Below are 24,911 nucleotides of genomic sequence, written 5' to 3' on the forward strand. Positions count from 1 at the left end.
TCATTATCATATTTTGCTTTTAAACTCAGTGGAGAGAGACTTACCAACGCTTGAGGTGAGAAATCTTTGGGCAGGGTTTGTCTACTGTGTACTTAGGATGAGGCTTAAAATTGTCTGAACTTTGACATCCTCTGCAAAAGACTTAAGAATTGATTTGCGTGGCTTTCAGTAGCTTTCATTACAGCAAGAAATGGGGGGTTGTTTTTGTTGTAACTTGAAGCTTAAAGTTGATCAAGTTTCTGGTATGAAAGGTCAATTCTGTTCTTGCAGGAGTTTCTTTTGGTCACTTTTAAGACAGGTGACTCAAGAAGGTGCCAGAAGATAAATGATACCCCCAAGTGGAAAATACAATGGAATTGTAAACAAATACAGATATATGCTTACACTATATATAAACAAATTATATATATTACACTGTATGTATAATATACATGTATACATATATATGTGTTTATGTTGCTTTGTCCTGTGGGATGTTGTAGTCACGGTGCTGTGTGGTGGGAAGTGGTGGCAATTGCTCTTTCACCTAATAGTTCAGATTTCTCCTGTGATGCTGATAGGATCTATAAATAAAAACAAACCCCTCTTTAATTAATCTTATTAACCACAAGGCATGATCCTGCAGTCATACTTCAGGTGTAGCCTCTCTGAAGTCAACAGATTTGTCTGTAGAAAGACTTAAAAAAACCCAGCTTCACAGTCAAAAAGGTGAGTAAGGATGTGAAGAGTTCTTAGCTGAAAATCCAAGGAGGGGCCAGCACTCTTTAAGAAATCACAAGCTTTCCTTTCTTTGGGTTTGACACCGGGGCCCTCGGATTTTCTGACTGTTGCGAACTCCCTGGTTTCTGGTGTGAAAGGAAAGTCCCTGCCTTTTTTTTCCCCTTTCTGTTACCTCTCCCTCCTTTTTGCTCATCCTTTGCTCTTTCCCTTCCTCCAAATACATGGTGGAAAAGCTCTCAGGAGAGCCTTGATTTCTTCTAGGGGACTAGGTGAGGCAGGCTTGGAGCAGCTGACAGTCAGAGACTCAACCCTGGGTTCAGCTGGCATCAGTCTACATTCCTACTAGCAGGAGCAGGCATGTTAACCCCCGCCACTGCGAAGGAGTCCTTTGGGCCCCAAATCTGTTTTGTTTCCCAGAGGGAGTCTCCTGTGGCATTTCATCAAACCCAGAGGCATTGAGCGAGGCAGGAAAGAAGAGCGAGAAGCGTTTCAGCTGGCTCCGTTGCAGGCTCGGGGGGTGAGCGGGGGACCCCTCTCTGGGCTGTCTCAGCTGACCCCCCGCCCAGGCAGGCTGCAGGGGACACCAAGCCAGGCGTGTTCCCGCCGGCAGTGCTTTCGCAGCCTGTCGTTGGGAGGAAGCCAGAAAACCTGCGACTGACTTTTGGCTGTAACCAGCTGCGCAAGAGTAACGCAGTGATTTCCACTTAGCAAGGGAAAAAAGGAGGAACGCACTAAAAAGCTGCTCTATAAAGTAGAGCGGCACCTCTTAAAGTAAAGCCTTACAAGTGAACTGCTAAGCTTTTGTTTTAAAAAAAGAAAATACGTATATAAAAAAACCCTGTTTCGCTATCCTGGTGCAGTAGGTAATGGATTATACCTCTGCATTTCAGCAGTTCCCTAGGTTATATTGTAGTTATCCTGTCATCAGGCTTTTCTGTGAGGAAGTCCTGATGCGTCTTGGATTTGAGTTTCTGAAAGACAAAACCCCCAGACCTGTGTGTGTTCGTAAAAAGCATTTCCTGGGGTTTCAGATTTGGCTTTGGTTGTTGGGGATTATAGGTTGAGCTAAAGTTTATTAATTCCAGGAAAACACCCAGTGCCAAACTCATTATTGTTATTACGTTAATATTATTCTTTCCACTTGAGAATTACTACCAGCAAAGAAGGGGGGGGTGGGGGTGTAAGGATTGACTTTATTGATTTTTATTTCCTCACCCAGTTTGGTTTTAATATTTTTCTTTAATTGTGAGGTTTTCCGTTTGCTTTTTCATTGAACTATATGTAGTTTATGACATTTGAATTTATTTGCTGGCCTTGTTATGAATTTAAGTATTTCATTATAAGACTAAGAGCGAATAGCTGTGTTGCAGTTGAATACACCAATATTCAGTATCATCGACGCCTTACAGAAGGTTGTCTTACAGTGTATGTAGGGATATATTATCCATGCTTTCAGAAATACCACTAGGAAATAAATGTTAGCTAATTTTTTTGATTTCTGCTGCTTTTTTTTTCTGCTTTTAATTTAAGAGGAGCATGTTTTGAAGATATGTTTTTGTTTATTGTAGAATGTGTATAACCCATGGGTTATCTGTAATAATTAAAAACCAGTTCCCCTGTTAATGTTGCCATGCAACCATGATTTACTAGTGAGACACATGTGTGTGAGCACATATATACATACATCTACATGTGAAGGGAGATGAAGGAAGGCTTGTCCCAGAGCCCTTTCTCCTCCCAACATCTTCCCTCTCTGTGAGTTTTCCTTGGGTTATTGGAGAGCATGGACTCATACACACAAGAATGCACTGCTATTATGAAGCTTATCATAATATTCCTATGCACATATCATGAGGGAATAATAAAGATAAAAATACGTGTTCATCCACAATATTTTTGAAATAAAGGTGTAAATGCAATGCACTGCTGACAGATTACAACAGCATATGTAGTTTGGATATACACGTAGTGGTATGAAGAGTATAGGAAGTGTATAATTCTGGACATTTTTTTTTTTTTTACTCTCAAGACTGAGTTTTCTCTTCTGGATACTTCCATTATGTCTGGACAGGCATTTAATCCAACAAAGTTTCTGCAGTTTTATAGAGAAAAGCTTTTTTTGGGGAAGAGCACAATCTAAATTACTGCTTAACTTAGCTGAATGTGTACCAGATACTTTGTGTAATAGTTCTCATGGTTGCTTTTTAAATATATCACTGTGGAGTCAGAAACCTGATTTTCCCTTGTTTTTTATTTTCCTCAGGGTTTTAGTATGTTTTTGTGTGTGGAACTTAAGGACATGGCGAGTATGTAGAAGTTGCCTTAGGTGTAGTAGTATATTAGTGTATGTACTAGCCAGTGTAGTGCTTTCAAAAGGTGTGTCCACACTTTTATGAGCAAAGGTTTTAGCTTGGTTGGCAAGCTAATAGTGCATTACTAAGCAGGCACCATTTTGTAATGCTTTGCTACTTGTGCATCGTGGATTTTTCCCATTCTGCACCTAAGTCTTGATTTCTCATGAAATCTTCAGTCTAACTTGAGAAATATTGTGGCAATGAATGATTTGTAGGACTGGCAGTTGTGCACAGGGTTACCTTTTGCAGGTTTCTTTTTTTAAGATGAAACTTGTGTTCAAGGCATGCAGAGAGGGAACAAATGCATGTTGTGTTCAACTGTTTTTAAGCATCCCTTTTGCAAGGGGTAGTCTGTGTTGAATTTCCTCTCTCAGTTGGCTCGCTGTCCAGTGGTCATCTACACATGGGCCTCTGGCTGCTTGGCAGAATCGTTGGACCAGACCAGTAAAGGTACAAATTCTAAAATAAGGTGCAAGTATATGGGGAAGATGGAGTTTGGAGTAGATGTAGTCCAAGTTTCCAGCTTTGTGTTTGGCTGTGTTAAGATCTCAGGGACTGTTCCTGATGCTGTGGCACTTGCAGCCAGCAGTGGGATCCCACTGGAGAGGAGTGTCCAGACCAGTGTTCCAAATGGAGAGGAGCCTTCTGCGTCCATTTTCCATTTGCCTTGTGGATGGTGGGAGTTCAGCTGGCCAGCTCACTTCCCAGTGATTTTGTTCCTGTTTACTTGTCCTGTTGTGGATGCAAAAGACTGTTGCCCACATCGTGTCAGGAAGTGATGCTGTGTGCTTTTAGAAGGGAGAGCTCTACATCTCTTGGAATAAATGAAAAAAAGTTTTTCAAGTGATGGCAACAAGAGGTCTGTTTTCCAAGGAGGCTACCTAAGACAGTAGCTGCAGAAGGTAGTTAGTAAATCAGCTGAGTAGACTTAAGAGGGGCAATTAATTTTTTCTGCTATCCTGCTGTCTGTGGTAGGAAGCAAACAAAAGAAAGGGATGCTTCACACCGTGTCTGGCCTGTGCAACCTGTGACACTGGTCCTGAAAAATAAGAATATGAAATGATCTGTGTGATTAGAATTCCCGTTAGAAGTGATGGTTGCCATCCTTTCCAATATCAAGCTGGGAAACTCACACAAAAGTAAATGGTGTGTATAAAAATCTACTGAAAAGACTCTGCAAATGTAAGTGTAACCTGCATGTGCTTGGCTCCTCAACTATAATATCTACTGATGGTAATAACCTGTGGGGTACAAAAGACCTGCTGTAAAGTGGCTGTGTTTGGGTCATTTGCAGTGTGTGTGTGTGTGTTACTGATTTTGAATCTAGGAAATATTTTCTTTTGCTTGGCTGCAAGTACAGAGTTACCTTTTTATTTTTGCCTTGTGACTTACTAATAAATGGGGTGATGTGTGTGTATGGAAGAAAGCAGCTGAATTTGTTCAAAAAATGGTACAATACGAATAGACCAAAACTATAAATATTTATGATGCCACTGAGTCAACTCAGGGATCCTGTATGTCCCTAATCCTTCTCCAACTAAAGCAGAGCAGTCTGTTTTATTTTCTCTTTAATCAAAAATAAACTTTTGGTGGAATTGATGGAATAGTCAGAACTTCTGAAAGTTGAATGATTGGCATTTCCAGTTGTGTTGGCTCTTTGATCCAAGAGGAAAAAAATGTCTTAGCTTTATTATTACCTACCCCCTTTAATTTTTGTCTTTTTTTGGGGGTTATTTTGTGAGTGTGGTTTGGTTTTGTTTTTAATGCAGCAGTCATGAATCTATCCATGTGTATTTATAGGGCAAGGAGCATAGCAGTAGGAGCAACATATATTTTGGAAACACCTGCAAGGTCAGCTATCTGTGAAGGTACCTGACATAGCATGATATCTTACCAGCTCTGGTACAGTCATGACGTCCTTTCTCCCATTTCTCATCTGAACTGCCTATGGAGGAGAAAATAAAAATGATTAGGTTATGGTCATGAGTGGAGCCAATGGGTTAATCCTAGTTTGAAACCAATATACTTTTGTCTGTCTGCCTCAACTGGAAAATAGTATGAGCAGTGGACCTCAAATGAAGTTTGATGTTGGCTTTTTTCTCCTTGTTTCTCATTTTTCCCCAGTGACTGTACATAGTTTTGAAATGCTGCATGCAAAGAAGAGCAGGAGCAAAGGGGCCTGTTTATTGTTTTAGCCAGAGAGTTCCAAGCAAAGAATTCTTTCTCTTTCTATTCCAAGCAATAATTACATTTTTCCACTATAGAAAGTACTTGTTATGTGAAAGGCGCTTGTGTCTTAATAGAAGTTATGGGCCTGATTCTTTAGTGAGGATTACAAAGGACCAACAAAAACTGGATCACTGGAATGATTTTTGCTTTTATTAAACATGCATTCATACAGGCTTAGAAAGGTAGTAATTTCTTGGTTAATGATAGACATGAAAGTACATTAAACTACTCAGTAGGTAAATAAATCTTGCAAAACTGTCTTGTATTCCATGCTTGATACTTCACTATGTTGCATTTTTAGTAGTTTTTTAATTGTGGAGTGACGGTAACTGCCCCATCCTACAAGCAGGCAGCCCTTTTGTCCTCTCTTTTCTTTGTTCTCTAAAGAGGGGAGACAAGAAGGGCCACTTGCAAGAGACAGCTGATCGTAATACAGTCTTAAATGAAGTTGTCTTGTTAGAAGTACCTTGCCATTGCTTAGCATCATTTAGAGGAAAGAAGGATGGAGAAGGTCAATTTGCAAGTAGGAGAAACCAGAAAGGGATCCAAGTGCAAGTGGGGCTCCCTGCCACGACCTGCTCAAGACTGGTTTTGCTTAAATACTGCAAGGGACAGAGGGTTCCATGTGAATCCTTCCCGTGAAAAGAACGCTCTTCCTTTTTTGGTAGAAAATGAATGAACTGACTTTGGGGATTGTACTGATCTTCCTCCAACATTTCCTGGATCATTCTTCTGTGGAAGCAGGCAAATCTCATCCCAAAGCCGCCCCCAGCCTGAGACAAGTGTTTAAAAACAAAGAGGAGCATTGGCAGAAAGTGTTTGGGGGAAGCTCTCAAGGCCCTGTGTGCTCCTCCAAAGCCTCAGACAGCAAACCACCCAGAAAATGGCATGACAAGAGGCTTCCTTGGGAAGTTTCCAGTGCCGGCAGTCAAGGTAGCTGCTGGCCTCCTTGCAGCCTTTCAGCTCAGGTGGTTCCTCCCCGATGGGATCTGGGAAGCGTTAGAGACTCGTGGGGATAGGAGGGAAAAGGCAGCTTGAGACTTCTGGCCCTGAGAAAACGTTTGGTTTGGGTTGTGTTTGGGAGTAAGAGAGGCCTTCAGGAGCCTGAAGTTATCCTGACTGGACCAGCAGCCCCCTGTGCTGAGAAGAGAGGTGCAAGTGCCAAGTCTGAGCTAACACATCTTCCCTGGGGCATGGAGGTAGCTGCAGGCGCCAGAGCCCCAGCGTGAGTTCCCAGACCGATGGTGTCAGCAATGATGTCACTTCTCAGATGTTAATTGCTGCTGCGGGGGGGAGGGGTGGTCTCAGAAATGTGACTTGTCGTTAAGAGCTGGATTCCAAAAAAATACATATTTGCTCTGCTGAGAACTATTTTCCTCTGTGACTGCTTTTGTACCACTGTCTGTGGAAAGGATATAAAAGGAAGAATAAGGCTCTCATCTCTGTTCCAAACTTTTATGAGACATAGTAAAGACATCACAGGGCAAGTCTGGTGTCTCCAGCTGTTACTTGCCTGGACAACTCTACTGGGGACACTGGTCATCCACCACCGTAAAATAGGCTACTATCCTCTACCTGGGGGGCATTCTACCTAAATAACAAGCTCTATGCGACTTAGTCATATGGCCCACTCTGCCCAAATTAAAGAACATTCCTTATGTTATTAATAACACCCTGGTCATGCCCGAAGGTGCTCCAGTGGATGAGCATTGTTGTGTGGGCAGGTGGAAGTCTGACCTTTAAGCTGCTCTGCTGGCAGAGTACATTAAGGCATGGAAAAGGATCATATAGTCAGGCCCAACCAAACAGAGTAGCTGAAATGTGGCCAACCACACAGTGAACGAGGGACAGCTGACCTAACAGCTCTATGGGGACGGTGGATCTTGGTGATGTTCCCTGGATTATTTCCTATATCTTGAAGAAATTAAGTTCAGCAGATCTCAGCAACTGGGGAAAAGAAAGATTTAGCTTGTATAATACAGTGAAAGCTGATGCAAGTCTAATTGGTCTGTTAAAAATGGGAGTTAGTGTGGCAGCAAAGAAGATTAAACTTCTCAGGGTGGCACCAAATCCCCCTTTCTCATTACAGCTTTCCCTGCAGGTCCCTTAAAAGATGGGAGAAGCAAAAACACAATCGATTTTGTTGTCTGGTTCTGAAACTTGTCTTGGGTTTTAATCACTGACATGACCTGAGCAAACAATTTCTGCTGCTTCTTCAGTTTCTGAGACGGTGTGCTTTAAAAATCTGCTGCACTAGCTTTTCACCAATTAAGATAAACATTTATGAGAAAAAGAGCAAAAAAAAAAGAATGTTGGAATACCAGTAAATAGAAAAGTTTTTGTCTTTCTCTCCCTTTTTACTCAGAGATTTGCAGTGTTGGCTGGGATCAGTGAGCTCATGATCTATAAATAGGTTCCATCCAGGGAGGAGAGGGGAGAGGCAGGAGGCTCTAATTAATTATATAGAAATAGTTGTTTTCACAAAATAAGCAGCAAATCCAAGATGTTTGAAGCCAGGCTCACTGGGCTTGGGGGTGGGGTGTGCCTACAGCATTTACTAGTGAGATCATGGAATAGGACAGGAAATCTCTCCATAATGCCAAAGAAAACTCCCCCCACCCCCCCCACCCCCCCCCACCCCGTTCTTTTTATGAAACAACTGTTGAGGTTCCCCTAACCCCCTTTCAAGCTTATTTTCTGATAATGAATCAAAGGATTAATTATCAGAATACAGGTCCAGATGCCCTGCTCCGCCAGATCTTTATATGCACAGTTGGCTGCATGCATGTCAGCGTACTCAGGTATGCTGTTTTGCTTGCTCGTGTAAGTGCTGGGATGGTGAGGGTCTTTGCTGATGAAACAGCAGTTTGTGGAGCTGCAGAATTTGTGATGTGTGGCATTTGCATTAGCTGATTTGGTTTGTTAGGGGAATATCTGTGTGTTGAAAAGTAAAGGATGACTTTCAGTCCCTGTCACACCTTTAAAACAGACTTTTGCAATGCGCACACAAAAATCTTTTTACTTCATTGTATAATTTGATTGGATATCCAATATTCTTTAATCATTGCATTCAAGAGGTTTCATGACAGTCTCTAGCTGAGCAAGTCCGTACTGAGGCTATATCTCCCTCTCCGTAATATTTATCCTAGCAGGTAATGATTAACAATAATTTTTCACGCTATAGTTGCTATTGCTGATGATTTATCTTTGACTTGTCCTTCATGTTACTCACATTCCACCTGTGTTTGGAAATTATTTACAACAGAAGAAACCTGTGAAGCTCAGATAACAAGAGTTGTTATGTTAAAAGAGTAAAACCATCTTAATTTTTTTCATCATGAACATCTTTTTCTTCCCTATGTGTGATTCCGTCACACACTTTGCTTTGGCAAGTGGAGAAGTGCATGCAGAAGAGTTTCTGAACACAAGGTGTTTACTTGAAGTTGCCAAGTAAACTATGTTTCAAAAAACTGGAATAAAACTCATGAGATTTGCAGTCTGAGAGCAAAAACTCCCTGAAATGCACGTGAGAATTTTTTCTGGACCTTTGATTGCTTTTAAAGTCATGGCCACCTCTGCTTGGACCACTGCAGTCCATCTTCAAAGCTACTATCAGTATTAGGATTTTATTTTCCCCCAGGTTCTGTTGCACACTTGCAGCTCACGAGAGGCCTCGTGGCCTTACCAGGTGGCCCGGTGCCACCACCACGTGCCAGTGCCACCACCTGGGAGGCTGGCCTCAGGGAAGCAGTGCATCTCATCACCACACGCTGCTTTTCCTGTGCCTTCCTTTCTCTGTCTAACCCCTGGTTTGTGCAGTGTTGGGAGCGGGGTGTTGATGGCAATGGGTGTTTGAATGCTTTGTGCATTTGTAACTCCTGAAACAGACGAATAAAAAAAGGAAAACCAAACCTGCTGGCTCAGTTTGTGAGATACTGAGATTTCCAAACATGAGTGAGTTGCTGATGCCTTTGACATTAGCTGTGGGCTGAAGGAGTTGGGGAAGGTCTGTGGCAAACACAGAGGAAATGTCTGTGCAGCTAACAGAGTACTGCTAACAAAGAGGCAAAGCAGACATCAGACAGCTAGTTATATGATGAAAACAGAGGCCCAAAGGGCTTTCAGGAATGATGATCAAAGCAACTTTTATCTGAGATAGATCAGACCCACCATTTCAGTCATTTCAGATGATTTTTACTTGAATTATTGTACAGCGCCAGGAAGAGTTCCCAGTCAGTAATGCCACTGATTTCCTTTGTGTTCTTGCAGTTTTAAAATACCCAGTGAAGCCCAGTGTTGGAGGAAAGCATGGTATCTGTGGAATTTTGTGTTGGAAAAAATAAGCTGTTGTATGCACAAGAAGGGGTCTCCAAGATTAAATTACTGAGCTGCACTTGCTCTCAGCCATAGGGAAACTCAGCCTGAGCCAGTCTTTTTATTTGGAAAAAATCCCCAAGCTTTCATGAGCTCAGGCATCCCTAATTGTTCTGTACATGTGGGTAACTGTGACCCACATTCTTTGGTGACTTCAGTTGCTGTGGAAAGTAAGTACATCAGTATGCTTAGGGGCTGGCTGTTAAATGAGTTGACAAATCTTCATATCCTTGAAGCCTCAGTGAAGGCATTAAGAGGATTGTGAGGCAGAGAGAGATAAGGGTGGGAGCAAAATAAAAAATACACTCTCAAAACCCTAGGGAAACCCACAAGTTGTTGGGCTTAGACCAGGATTAAGAAGAGTGATTTGAAGAAGCCACCTCAAACATCATCAGAGAGGTGAGCCTTTATTTTATGTTCCTGACTTGGGAGGTGTTTGTGCTACCAGACTTTGCTAGCTAAGTGCACAGGAAGCAGATTACCAGCTGTGAACAGACATATGTTCAGTGATATCTCCCAAAAGTAAGAAGCTCTTAAAATGCAGGTCAGGTCTATATAATTGTCCTGTTGGGTTGAACAAAACATCCAGATGTTCATCTAAACTCTCATTTGGGAAAGTGTCCCTCTTCACCAAAAGTACAAATTGGAATTACTCAGGTATAAGTATATGCTTTAAGTCCGGGTCCATGAGGAGAATAAAAAACTGTACAAATTTAGTAAAACTGTATTTTTCCTAGTGCCTGATGTAAGCCTCTACCTTTGGTGCTATCAGAGAACCCACATTTCCAGATAACTAGTGGGGAGAGTTAGTTGTAAAGTCTGTATACTGGAGAGTATATAGTAGGTAAATGGATAGTATCTAACTTTTGAGACTTAGCATAGCATGAAGTGGACAGTGCAAGTAGCCCTCCTTTGTGATATTTTCTTAGCGTATTTGTTTTAGGACTTCTCGAATGAGGATACTGTTCATGGTCCCCCGTGGTGTCAAGTGTGATGGTTCACAGACAGGCATTATAGAACAAGAAAAGCAATAACAGGAGTGTGTGCTCTGGCAACAAGTGCAGGTTCCTCAGTATTCACTCTTGTCATTCTTCTTTTGTACCCTTTGGAAAACATGCAGCAGCATAAAAAAAACTAACAAGCTAAATAAATTCTCAGCATCTTCAAAACAGGAGTGTTCTGCCAATATATTATCAAGGCTTCCAGGACATTTTCTCCTCTGTTCCAGAGTATATGTGCTAGTAGCCAGGATTTGCAGGGGAAACTTCCATCTAAACAACGACAAAAAAACTTTAATTAGAGTATAGCTAAGGAAAGAGAAATATAAGCGGTTGGTAAATATATTTTCTAACAAGTTGGGGTCTTCTTCCTTCTAAAAGAAATACACAGATTATCTTAATTCTGCAATGAAGATATTTTCAGTGCCTTTCATTAGTGGTTTTAATCCATTTATAAAGAACAGCTAATCAGAAGAGTATTTAAAAGGGTGAAGTCAACTCTGGCACAGATGATCAACAGTATTCAGAGCCGTACTGAACTTATCCTAAGTTAATAAATTAATATAACTTTCTGGCTATCTTGGTATGATTTTATTAAAAAAATTGGTTAGAGCCATATCTGGCACATCCTTTTGCAAATTTAGTATTGCTCTGTTGCATGTCCCTGTTGACATTTCAGATGTAGTATCTACTAGTAGCTTGTGTGCTTAGAAAAGCAGAGAGCTAGCAGGCCATAAATGAGTGTTAGGATAGTTGAAGTCACACCTTCTCTGTGAGAGCACTGGTGAGTGTGAAATAATACACGGGACCTATACTTTTATATTTGCTTGCTTTTGCTGCTAGTCATAATTTGGTAGAAGAGTTGGCAGATAGATAAAAGGCTGGTACTGGAGATTGTTGAAGGGGAATTAACAGGCTAGGGGAGAAGAAGATGTTTGAGGCAAGGAGCTTGCAACCAGTCATGGGCAGGGATGAGGGGTTGGGAGCAAGTTGAAAAAGGGTGCTGATGATTCTGAGTTGGGACCAACATCAGTTCAGAGAAATTGTTTTACCTTTGTGAAGAAATTAATGACCCCAAGGATGGGAAAAATTAAAACAGAATATGATTATATGAGCTGCCAGATCAGACTCAGAAAGGTTGGAGGGTTTTGATTGGACATAAGTGAGGCAGAGAAAGATCAGGGTGTATCGACTGATCAGTAAGTCATCACATCCAAGCTATGTGAGACTCCCCTGGGAAGAAAAAATGTGATCTGATCTGAAAACGGTTAGTCAAGGTGAAGCTGAGGAAGTTTCAATATCCGTTGGGCTGTGCCATTTCACGTATGGTGGCTGGTTTTGGTCATCTGCATTCAGGAAGAGGGAGCTCGATTAGGAGCAACATGTTGTGTTGGTATGTCAGCATGGACTCTTCCCAGAAGCAGAGTCTCTGACCTGTGGCTGTGTTTTATCCAGGGCCAAGCAACCTTTCCTCCACCGGCAGTTCTCTCTTACTGTTCTCTTAAGGCATTCTGTTTTGCTTTCTTAAGCCTTAGATTTGGCAGTTAACCAAATTGAAAAGGACCCTTCAAGGTCAAAGTAAACAATATTTGAGAAATCTTCTAAAAATATTTGTTTCGGGAGGAGGGGGGACAAATGGCAGCTGTCTTCGAGCAGGATTTGGTTCTAATAAGGGGCCTTTTGCAGGATCATACCTAAAGTAATCTGGTCTTGCTCTCCAGCTGGCACCAGTCCCACCTTTTGTACCATGAGAACATTGGGCCCATAAGGTACTATTAAGGGAAGACAGGCTTTTAAAATGCCAAAATACATGCAGTGAAAGGCTTATTTGACATGACCTGTTCTTGTGTTGACAAGCTATTTTCTTAGTGATAACCTACCTTAATGTGGCCTGGAAAAGGAGTGGTTCTCTTGCAGTCCAGTCATGATCTCTGTGTTAGGAAAAGAGCAAAATCTGGACTAGTGCAATGTTTTATATCCACAGATAATCAGCTAGGTGAAGCCAGCAAAAGGATACTGCCTGTGAGTTATTCCAGGGTAAGATAATGATCCCATAATCTAGCATCCCATCTATGTGGTTAAAATGCTTTACTCACGTTGAAATATTTTCTAGACAAAGCTGAATGCATTGTTTTAAGCATTCAGCTTGATCTAACTTGTTCACCTGTCTTAAAAAAAAAATTACTCCATGAGCACCTTACTTTCCTCTGGCAGGTATCTGAGTTGGTTTGGGCAGTGAGGATTTGAGCACATGTAGTGTGTGCTTTGGGGACAAGAATATGAGGAGACATTGCACCTAGGCACATCCCATGTTGTCAGCCTGTAGTCAGATGAACTTAGAGCTCCCATGTTCAGCAACTGCCCACTTCTGCTGAGACAGGTACTGGCCAAAGCTGCCCCTGGAGGAGACAGCGGGTGTACCCCAGTGCAGACTGTGTGGTGCACCAGGTGAATATCTGAAACAGCAGAAGGGGAGGAAGAACTGGGGGAGAACATGAGCATTGCTGAAATTTCTCCTCTCTCAAGTCTTAAATTTAGCAAATAGCAACATTCCAGGTCGCTGCTTCTAAGCACTATATTAATATGATCGTTACCAACTTCCTGCACTTAGTTGAAATCACACATAATATTTATGCTTCAAAACACTTATGTCCAGAAGTAAGGCCATTTTGTTAGATCTCTGCATATACCCCCAATCACATACTGCAGGGATTGTTTGACAGCATTATGCTGCAGAATTTAGGTTGCCTTGTTTTTTCCCCATGTGCCCCTTATAATGGGGTTAGAACTTGATTGTTTCATTGCTCGTGTTATAATTACCAGGAACTTTTCTTTCTGTGATAAAGGACTTTGAGAAACAGACTGTGAGCCAGCCTGAGCTTCATGTTTCTCATAGCCAGGTCTGCATTTGTTATGCAGTAATGGTACAGCTATTCATTTGGCTGGCTAGCTGTCTATTTATCTGATTGACTCTCATAAGAATATGAAAGGCAGTGAAATGTTTCAGAAAGAAAACAGTTTTCCAGATAAAGCTTCACACTGTCTCGTTGGAAGGGAAACTTCCAAGCCCTTTGGCTATGTTTTCTAAGCAAACTAGAAACTGCTATGGAAACTCATGCAATAAGCTGACTTCTCAGCTGGGTTATATTGTCATAGAGAAAAGCATTGCGCACTGAAAGTGTTACCTAACATCAGCAAGGAGCGGCATCCAAAACTTCTGTAAGCCGTGAGTCGGGCTGTTTCTGTTCCCTATTTGTTAGATAAGACAGCAGCAACCCTTCAGCCTGCTGGAATAGTGTGAAAATTGAATTTATGTAGTGCTTACAGAGTGCTCACCTGTTACAGAGCTGAACACCATAGGAAACCCCATGAAGAAATAATTTTCTCTCTCTCCAAAACAGTGCACTGCAAATAAAGCCTGAAGTCAGACAGTGAGCAGTGAAGGAAAAACAAAATATTTACTTGTTAGCTGAACTTCTTCATTCTAATCACAGAGCTAGGCCAGGGGTCCATGGAAGAAGTTTTCTGGGTAGCCTGTGTAATTTAGAAATGTGTGGAAGGCTGAACCAGTGTGGTACGGGCAAACTTATTTCTGCTATTTCCTAGCATTGAACAATTTGCCTTTGCAGCATTAATGGAATCCTAGAATATCTCCAGTTGGAAGGGACCCATAAGGACCATCAAATCCAACTCGCTGCTCTTTGCAGAACTACCTAAAACTAAATCATACGACCAAGAGCATCATCCAGACACTCCTTGAACTCTGACAGGTTTGGTGCCATGACCACTTCTCTGGGCAGCCTCTTCCAGTGACCGACCACCACTTGAGAGCCTTTTCCTAATGGCTAATCTGAACTTCAGTAATATTGTATTAATATTAATCATTCAATTGAATGGTATGTTAATGAAGCCAGAAGGTTGTTCAATAAGATGTTGCAAGCAACAACAGCAAAACCAGCCAGTGCAATGTTATCTGTCATTTCCTTAACAGGCCAACAACTGGCATCTGCCTGCCTGCTGTCAGGGCTGCAAAGGCAGGCAGCCGCCAACATGCAAAATGAAGTACTGCACTACTTCCATTATCAAGATGAGAGTTCTTTCTGTTGTCCTGGTTTTTGACATCTCTGAAGGGATATGGTCTTGAGGAGAGGAGGAAGCCTCTTGGGTCTGTCTGGTCACTGTCACCACCAGACAGCTATGTAAATAGAAACCCCTCTTGAATGAACAGAGGCGGGGAGTTCATGAAAGAGAGTTCATAGGTTGCCACAGTTAGACAGCAAGGGACATTTGAACAACACAGAACCAAGAATGTTCCCAGAGGAAACAGCTGTGAAATTTTTCATTTGGCTACGCAGCTGCTCAGAGTTTGTGTTCACTTGATCACTGGCATAAAACTAGAGAATCTCCCAGATTGCTGAGAGGAAAAGGCAAGTGAAGGGGATGCTTCTCGCATGAAGCACTTGCTCTGCTGTTTTGTGTTAAATCTAACACAGCGTATGAGGACGGCAGCTTTGTACAACTGAAACTAGATATTTGATTTGCTGGGCAGTGCCATCTTCTGTATTTCTGGAAACAAAAGCCTACTGAAGATTGCAAGGAAACAAATCCATAAAGAAGCTGAATGTGGAGGCCACTGCTTGAGTAGTACTGGAGTAGTATCATGCCATCAGGTATCTCCAAGCCTGCATTGATTTTCTGCTTACATTATTTTCTTTTCATATGAAACCAGTGAAATATCGAGTCAGATAAGAAAGGTAGCGTTAGGTCTATAATTTTCTATAAATGTGTGCTCTGATTTGAACGATGATTTTGAAGACAAAGGAGACCTTGTCTTTCAGATATCACAGGAACCAGTTAAAAGATCAAGAATCCGAATGCTGTCAGACTCATAATTAGGATAATAGTAACATTTGTAGAGTGCTAATGTTGTGCTTGGGTCAGAATGTGAAAGGCAGAGAGGCATTTCCTGGAGCTGCTTATGGCCAGAGTCCATGGTAGAGGAAGCTACTTCCACATGTGCTTGTTCCATCTGAGAATGGTACTCATATAAATTTTAAGTGCATATTTAAAGTAGAACTCATATTTGAAGTTATTTGGGAAATGTGCATAAGGAGACAGAGCCTGGGCTTCACAAACTGCTGTAGATACCAAAAACAGGTCAAATAAATCATAAGTCCTGTAGCTAAGAGATTCTTAGCTGCATGTCTAGAATAGAGTTAATTTCTGGATTCAGATACCTAAATTTAGGCATTCATATTGTAGCTGCATAACATCAATGCCATAGCTCCAGTGATGATCCAGTCAATAATAGGCCCTGGAGAGGTATTCAGCAAACATCTTGCATTTGGTCTGCTGAACCATTTTCTACATCCATTGACTACGATGGGAGAAGTGACACTGTCGTGGTTTGAACTCAGCCAGTAGCCAGTCACCATGCAGCCAGTCACTTACTTTCTTCCCCCCTTCCCGGTGAAATAGGGGAGGGACAAAAAAAAAAGGAGAATTCATAGGTTGAATAAAAAAATATTCCCTGATAATCTGGAGATGAGAACATGCTAACCTGGAGCCAGACACTTATTTTATGGAGCAATGAAACACCCTCCATTCAAGAGAAGTATTTCTGTTGTTGTAGAGGAGTCACTAGTCAAGCTGGATAGGGCTGCTCTAACCTTTATCATTTGTATGATTGACAGTGGCCATAGTCTGTCAATGTTCAGCGTGAGGAGAGGCTCATCTCTCTACTTCATCTATACCACCATTGTATCACTAAAGAAAGTTGGTATCCATACAAATGTGGCTCATCCTGAAGATCAGAGAAAGAGACCAAGGCAGTGAATGACACTAGGACCAGATTAACGTTTTCTCCAGCATCTCTGCGTGGCATGGTTTGGTCACTGTTGCCCAACGCACTTCTTTCTTTATGATACTGTTACCTGCAAACACTACCTCAGGGAACCTGTATTCTGGGCCATTTGAAAGCTATCTTTTAATAAACGGGGGGAACAACTGATGGTCTGAGTTATCCAAGAACTTGGACTGATGCCCTGACTCTAATGTGTTTAGTCCTGCAGTATTTCCGTGTGGTCTGCCTCTCAGAGCAATGTTCTGATGGTTGACTTCGTCCCAGTGCTGGTCTGAGTGAGGCAGAGTGAGGAAGTGCAACACTTCACTTTTTCAATGAGTATTAGTTTTCTGGGAATAACACTGCTATGGTGGGAAATGTTTAGTTTTCTACAATACTTCATCGCAATGGTATTTCTTAGTAATCCTCTTTTTCTCCCCAAATCTATCATCTCATGGTCTTTTTTTATTTTCTTACAGGAGGAGCTGGGCATTGCTTGTGAGTTGCTGGAGTCAGACTTCCTCAAGTGCAGCGTGGGATTTCCTTTCATGAGATCAAAATCTAGGGTAATGTTGTGATATTTGCAGAGTGATGGTCCCTTCACTTCTTTGTCTCCAAGAAGTGGGTGGAAAGGCAACTGCTCTGTTAAACGTCTGTGACTGATACTTTCTGTAGCTTTCTAACCCCCTTATCCAAGCCTTTCACAGTTATGGAGGGTAGCTGTCCTCTTTCCACCAGATAGAGCCAATGACAGTACCCTGTGCCCCGCAATACAATGCTCTTGTAAAATGAGGCAAGAGTTGCAGCTATGAAAAACTTATATATTTCCTCTGCAGAAAATTAGAGAAGGATTCTCTGACTTATTTATGTTGCCTTATTCCATTTTTATTTTTGTCTCCTCTCGCATTAAAGTGCGACTGAATTTGTACGAATTACAATGAAAATGTCTTAATCACTTTTTCATATTATGGTCTCCTCATAGCTTTTAAAGAGGATTTTGTTCAGTAATAGAAGATGAACTCTCTCATAATATTTAGAAATCCAGCTGGGTTCTTTCTGTCACTAAACCGAACTGTACAAATGACCAACCCAGAAAGGTGAGATGATGAGGAATAACTTTAGGATGACCTGAACAAAATGAGTGAAATTTTTCAGAAAATTTCAATTTCAAAAACTGATCTTTTCCATTTGAACCGATGTATCCTTTGGCCCATCATTAAATGTTTTCTTTTATGTGTTTTATTGACCGTAACATGCTCTTTTGAAACATTTAAAAAGATTTTAAATGGAATGGAAAAAAATAAATGCAGAATATTATCTGGAATGTAAGAATTTCAGTGTTTTGCTTCAAAATGACATAGTTTGGTTATCTTTGTGTTTTTTTCAACAGGCCATTGAAATTAGTATGAATTTGGAAACTGTTTCACTTGGCCAAAAACTGTTTTGGAGTTAGGTAGAAAAGTTACTGCACGGAGAAACTAATACAGTGCTGCAGTGGTCATCAAAGTAGATCCTCTTTTCAAAACTGGCACTTCATTTTATCCTTTACGACGGGTGGCCTGGATGCTGCTTTAGCTTGTCAAGTCTCTGTGCAGGGCTATGGTGTGATCTTTATTCATCCGAAAGATCTCTTCACCAGCAAGTAAAACATAGATTGGTGTTGAGGTAGTTTCAGGTAGGGATCCCCTTATACTGGAAGACTCTTTCCCTGGCAGATGTTGTCCTCAAGAAATATCTTTGAATGGTAATTCTAGTAAAGGCCTTTTCACAATGAGGGAAAAATTGAACTCTCGTATTTGAACAGAGACACGGTTGCTGCGGTGTAAAAGCTGCAGTAGAGAAAGCTTTCTTACATGTATCAAAATACACTACTTTTGTACAGCTAGGCTAGTAAAATGTATATGCAGTTTCAGAATAAATGTATTTTGAAACAATATACAGTGTCTCTAAATACCACTTTTTCTTTGTGCAGTATGAGTTCAGCGTGATCTTTGACACAAGCCACTTGTCTGGGCAGGAAGAAACGCTTACATTCCTTGTCACTGCCCAAAGGTAAGGGAACCTTTGTACATCTTGATGACTTGGATATTCTTTGTTGCATGAAGTGTGCGTTGCATATGCTTGACAGCTGTGTGATATTAGTTGTAGACATGTGTATGTGTAATAAATGAGGTTAAATTACTGGGGCTAAATGCATGTATTTTGATAATATAGAGGAACCACGTGATGCAGCTTCCTGAAAAATGAGGTAGGACCATACTTAGGCTTTCTTTGCCAGGCAGTTTCAATTCTGAATGAGCATTTCATGTTCTCTCAGCTGGAAGGCCCTTGTGTTTCTGTGCCCATCCCTTTGGGCCCTGTATCAAGCTCAGCTCAGCTGTGGTTGACGATCAGCACCAGGCAGACCCATTTGTTCCAGCATTTGAATGAAATAAGCGTGCTTGGATGCAAACCAAAAAAGATAAATGCTTTCATCAGATGGTCAGGGATCTCACTGACAGTTTCCAAAGTTGCATGTCTATTTTTTCCTCTGGATCTTCAGTGAGCTATGACAGACCGCATGAAACAGCTGAATAGGGTATTTCCCCAAGGGTGCTTAAAGCAGGCATTGAAGTAGGGTGATGCCAAGTATGTGTGCATAGGGATTTTATCTGGAGCAGAATAAAGGTGTGACACATACTCTGTGCCTTCTAAGATGATATGCCACAAAGAAGGAGACTCCATGGCTGATTCAGTCACAGGCACTGTTGGCGTGTGTATGGGCCACGAACTGCTGCTCTGATGTGCCGGGTGTGTGACTGGTTCCTGCTGCCACTTACTGTGTAAGTGAGCCAACTTCATACCCTCCCATGTCAAAATCAGGATCTCCAGCCTTAATTCTTCTCACCAATTTGATGACATCTCACTGACGGGCTGGAGATGAGAGATGAGATGTAGCAGTTGCTGAGTGACTGCTCTCATAAGGCATAGTCCTCCCCAGCAGTAACAGCTGTAGGTGGGAACAAGATCCTGCAGCATACAGGGCTGGTATGAAATGCTGAAAGTGAGACCTCGCATCAGAGAGACAAGGCCATGTTTTACACATTAGAGAAGTTTTATTCTCTGTGAGGAGAAATTCATTGTGTGTTCAGATGACCCCATGATGCTTCTAGGTCAGGGAGATGTATCCATATCTGCTAGGTGAATGCCAGCTGGTGCAAAGATGGGTCAGCCCTGCTTTAAATTTGCCCAGCCAGTGTTTTCCAGATGGTACCGCCCATTTCCCTGCCTTGGATAGCACAGGACTTTCCTCTGTAACCTCACTCCTCAGATTTCTGTGCGCTACCAGTGAGAAGGGTTAGTCAGTGCCTTTAGATGGACCAACGAAATAAATAGAAGTTTGTACACATAGCAGAAATGCTAAGAGGGGTTAAGAGAAAGTTTCTCATTTCAAAAGGATGGGTGGGAGGACAGTTGTGTTCTGAAGGATTCAGCTGAACCTCCAAAGACAACAGTGCAAGCCCCACTGCTGATTACGCTCATTTTCTCTGTGTCTTTGGACAATTGCTCAATTCCCTCGCTGTCAAATAAGTGTAATAAAATCTTTCTACCACAAGAGTTGCAGGGAGCCCTGGGGTAAAGTCAGTGATAAGGAAATGGAGAGGAAGTGTCTGTGTTGTGGCCAGACTTCAATGAGTGGGGACATTGTTTCCACACAAAACTGGAGCTAGCCTGGCAGAAATGGCTGGATGCAGAGAAGCTATGCCACACTGTCATGGGAAAGTAACTATTGCCCTTCAAGTGGCCACTTAAGCCTGTCCCTTGAAGCTGCAAATTTGGCAGTAGCATCTGTAACAAGAGACTGGTTCAGTAGTGGGAGAGATCAATTGGAGAAAGAACTAAACATTACATTACAGTTATTCTTTTTGTTTAAAAAACCTCCAAATCCTCTTCTGTGCTTCCTGGCATGAACTATTTTCTAGAGCTAGATTCACTGAGCTATATTGTCCTTTTGTGACAGTACCTTTGCTCCATTTGAAACAGATAAGCACATACCCATGAACCCTGTATGGAATTCTACTTGCTTATTCTGCTTGCCACCATGGTATCTCGGTATTTGTGTTGGATGCGAAATGTCTCCATTTTGGACTCTTGAGCCTATTCAGAGGAAAAGCTTTTATTAAGTGTTTTTTTCCTGGGACTGAAAGTTTGTGGGTTTTTCCATCTGGGCCATAGTTTTATTAGCAGACATGGCCAGTGTGTCAGCTGCAGAAAGCTGAGCTGTATCTGTGCATGTATGTAGCCAGCAGGTTCTGTTTTTGTAATCTGAGCAACTCATCATCTACATGGTATCACTTGGGATGTTACTGCCTGCTGTTGCCTCAGTGACACTGTCTTCAAATAAATAGGATCATATCTTTTGTTTTGCCAGCTTGATTTTTGAGTAAATCCAATGAACTGCAAGGCAAAGTGATTTCAGAGTCACTGCTGTGTTGGAAACATATGTAACATGTCTTTCAAGATTGTTCTTCTGAGCTGTCACCTGCCAAGCAGACTCACCATCAGAATTAGAGTAATCACAAGTCTACGTGTTGGACATGCATTTCAGGAACCTATCCCAGACTTCATACATAAGTGTTCACACTGAAATAAACTGACTCAAATGAGAGATGATTGCTCACTTTTCTCTTTCCTCCTCCTGCTTTTGACCAGTTGAGGCAAATGCCTTTGAAAATGTAAAGCAGTAGTGCTTTCATTTTGGCAACTAAGTACAGGAAGAGGAGGTGGAACTGCTGAGAGGTTACAGCCAGTTCAGCACGAGGGTCTCGCCCAAAAAGCTGCTTGTAGTGGCACCACGTTGGTTCTGTGGTACAGCGCAGATACGGTGAAAGCACCGTTTCATTTACTGAGTCAAGACCCTCTGTGGGGTGTGTGTATCCCCCTTAAACTGATGTACAGTCAGGCTGGGAGAAGATGAACTCTTTCTTTGGAGTCTAAATGTCCTTGTTTCTCTCCACTGTGTGTGATGGCTGCTGTAGTTTTGCACTGCCGTTTGAGTTCACAACTTGCTCCAAGATAGGTTTTCTTGGTGTGAGCCTGATCACATCACAGACACAGAGGAGCAGCTGCAAAACACATGCTTTATGTGTGCGCCCTCTCCAAGGTGAGTGAACAAATGTAACTCTTAATCTTTAAGAGGCTTCTTAAGGAGAGCTGACATCACTCAAATAGAGAGGCTCGAAGTACAAGGCAGAGAGACGGTAGCTGTGAAACTGTGTGAGATATTGCAAAGGCTGTCGATTTACAGCATGTTTATTTTTCCTTTCTGGCACAGTGGAAACCTAGAACGCACTGAATCTTTGCATGATAATACTCTAACCCTGTCGGTGCCACTGATGCATGAAGTGGACTCATCTATCAATGGGTAAGTACCAGTCACCAAATGAAAACAACAAAAATAATAATAATCCTAACAATAACATCTGAGTCTCTTCCAGTGAAAAACTGAATTCTTCTCTTTGTTTACATGTAGCCAGACTGTTGGTTTTTTTCTTGTTTCCCAGACCCTGGAAATACAGACAACCTCATTCATTATCTGGAAATTTTATTTGTCATGCCTTTCATTCCAACGTGTACCTCTTTCTCACTCCTTTTTAGCTAATGCTAATTAGTTACCATCACATTTATAGTAGGTATTGTAGTGATCATATTTGAATTCATGTGATTCTGTAGATATGATGGACCTTAAAATAAAATCAAAAGAGAACAAGTAAATCACATCTTGTTCCTTAGGGCCCGTCTTTAAGGATATGGTTGAGAATCACCAGGCCAAAGGTTAGGGTCAAATGTTCTGGGATTTTAAGGAGCTTGGTGGAGCCTAGCTGTTTGCGTTTCTGTTTAATTTCACAATCAGTATTCGCTTCTGCTTCCTAGTCTGCGAGGCATCTGAATACCAACTGAGGAACATCACTCACCCTCTGACTGAAATACTTGTATAGCACATAGCCATTGTCCTCTCCCCGGGGCTGAACATGTGTGAGCTCCTGCCTTTGGACTCAGGGGTCTTCCTTTCCACTTCTGCATTACAATCTTAAGTCTAAAATGAAAGATTTGTGGTCAGTCCCAACATACAGACTGTCCTCTAGTGTAGACAGTTCTTGAGCTGGAACTGGGGGACCTGCTCACTGGAGGTGAATTAGCATCCACGTAGACTGAGGAAGCTGATGTTCGTTCCTAAACTGGAGAAGCAAAAGCTCGTCAGTGGTGTCCCCAAGAGGTCAGTGTATCTTAGCCACCGTTTATGGCAACCCCAGGGAATGTGTATTGTCTAAATGACCAGTGCAGGTTGGCATCAGCAGAAGTCAGAGATTCCCGTGACCAGCATGCTACATGGGTAGGAGCAAAGTTACCTGCACTGACATGTGATTTGGCTAAAAATCTGGGTAAACTCAGAGTCATTGCCTAGTCTGGATTTTGCCACATAAAGTTGATTTCCCCTCTTGTTGCATAGAAATAAAATCCCTTAATTACTGCCACAATAGTCAGAATGGATAGAAGATATGCTTGAGCCTGCTCAGGGAAGTGAGGAGCGCTGTCAGACCTCACAAGATGACTAGCAAGGACAAAAATCCCTCTATATTGAGAGTACACTCTCAGCAGCATGTTCTGGAAGTTTTTGAATGCTTTCATTGTTACAGATTGTGTAGAAATTTAACTCTGTATCCGTGGCTTCTTAATTCTTTGATACAGATGGATTTTATACAGCTGTACAGATACAAATGCTTTCATCTGTGTCTTTAGATCTCTGTTTGTCACCTACAGAATAATGCATGCCAAAGCAACTGATAAAAATTTGGCTTTTTTCAGAATGTACTTTTTAAAGAACAAGGTTTCTGAATTTATAAGCCCCACCCAGCTGTGTGGATTATTTTTTTATTTTTCATAGACAAGGCTTAGTTAATTCAAGCTCACAGAAGTGTCCAACTACTACAGAAAGGTTGGGTTTATTGGAGGGCACAACATTCCCAGGCATGGTAATATTAGTAATACTCTTTTTTGGACAGTGCATTTTTAAAACTTATTTTTACTAGCTAGCCTGCATTTGAGTCTATGAGAGCAAACTTTATCCCTAGTCATAAATAGCCCGGAAGGGCTTGTACCATGTTTGGGAGTAGCCTTTTGGCACAACGCTGTAAATGGGAGGAATACGTCTGTCTCTTACTGTTTCCCCTAGCAATCTCTGGCATAGGAGGCAGGCAGGAAAAAAAGAAATGCACCTAAACAGGCTTAAAATCCTGTCTCAAAAAACTCTGACCCAAAAGGACAGCCTGAGAAGGAAGCTGAGTTTTAGGCAATCCCTCACCAAGGTTTGTCTGAAATTACACCAGGACCCTTTCCAGCCAGTGGAGCAGCCTGAGATTAGAAGGGGGCACAAAGGATGCTTAAAGCACTCCTAGTCCTCTTCTACAGGATTTCCAGGTACTGTGTTGTGCTTCCAAGCCTTTTCTGATAAAACCCTTCTGCGTTTTACTTTGTGATAAGATGCTAAGAATAATTGAGGAGACTTGGCCTGTGCCACTGTAGTTGAAAGCAAATCATATCCTCCTCTATTCCTCCCTTTAACCATCTGCTAATCATAAAGGTAGTGAAGCTCAGATAATTAATGAAGTGTTTATTCCTGCAATGCTATGTAAATGGTAGATAAAACTGAAATGTTACTTTGGTGAAGATGTAACTGAAAGTATTCCTATTAGTAACTGTTTCTTCAGATTAACTTGGTAGTGCAGTGATTTCCTGTGTTACACAAACTATAGGACTTGCACAAATCATCTGTGGCAAGGGGGCCCTGGAGAAGAGGTTTTGTGATAGGAAAGGAGAAAAAAAAAAAAAAAGAGAAGTAATCAAATGAAGTCTGCTTGATGGGATGGGATTAACGTGATGGGATGTTAACCCAGGTCGGTTGAGATGCTGCTTGTGTAGTCTAGTGTTGTCAAGAGGAAATCGAATCACAAATAATAGATTAATGTAAAATGGTCCCATAGAATTTCAAATTACTAGAAAGCAAGGGGGTGCAGTTCAGCTTGCCACAAATATATTTAGTTTTGGTGACAAACACAGCTTACTAAATCTGTGTCTTGATCTTTCAGAGAAGTCTTCCCTACTTCATTTTTCTACGGTGATTCTGTGGAAGTATCCAACTTTGTTCGGTTGGAAAACCACGAATGCCTTTTCCAGTCTCTCAACTTCACACTGCAGGTAAAACTGATCCTTATTTCGACTGCTTTCGTGCTTGACAGCACATTCTGGGTTTGTATCTCTCTTATTCTGAGTGTGGTGTGGGCTTTGGTGCATGTTTCTAAATCACAGTATGCTGTGGAATGCATTCTTGACTGGATGCCATATTTACAACGTGCA

At 41.7% G+C, this 24,911-nt stretch overlaps 1 protein-coding gene across 2 annotated transcripts in view; it reads left to right on the top strand.

Annotated features, from left to right (window-relative positions):
- The window catches only part of ITGA9 (integrin subunit alpha 9), a 228,970-nt gene that overhangs the window by 151,593 nt on the left and 52,466 nt on the right, over nucleotides 1–24,911 (top strand). Inside the window, exons 19-22 of one of the 2 annotated variants that reach the window (XM_074843942.1) lie at nucleotides 16,997–17,083; nucleotides 18,490–18,569; nucleotides 21,832–21,921; nucleotides 24,644–24,752. In XM_074843942.1, the coding sequence (XP_074700043.1) occupies nucleotides 16,997–17,083; nucleotides 18,490–18,569; nucleotides 21,832–21,921; nucleotides 24,644–24,752 (366 nt within the window). The remainder of the gene's footprint in view (nucleotides 1–16,996; nucleotides 17,084–18,489; nucleotides 18,570–21,831; nucleotides 21,922–24,643; nucleotides 24,753–24,911) is intronic. The other variant, XM_074843951.1, reaches the window with a different exon arrangement.

The sequence above is a fragment of the Strix aluco genome, chromosome 1 (genome assembly GCF_031877795.1).
Source record: "Strix aluco isolate bStrAlu1 chromosome 1, bStrAlu1.hap1, whole genome shotgun sequence".
Classification (NCBI taxonomy): Eukaryota; Metazoa; Chordata; class Aves; order Strigiformes; family Strigidae; genus Strix; species Strix aluco.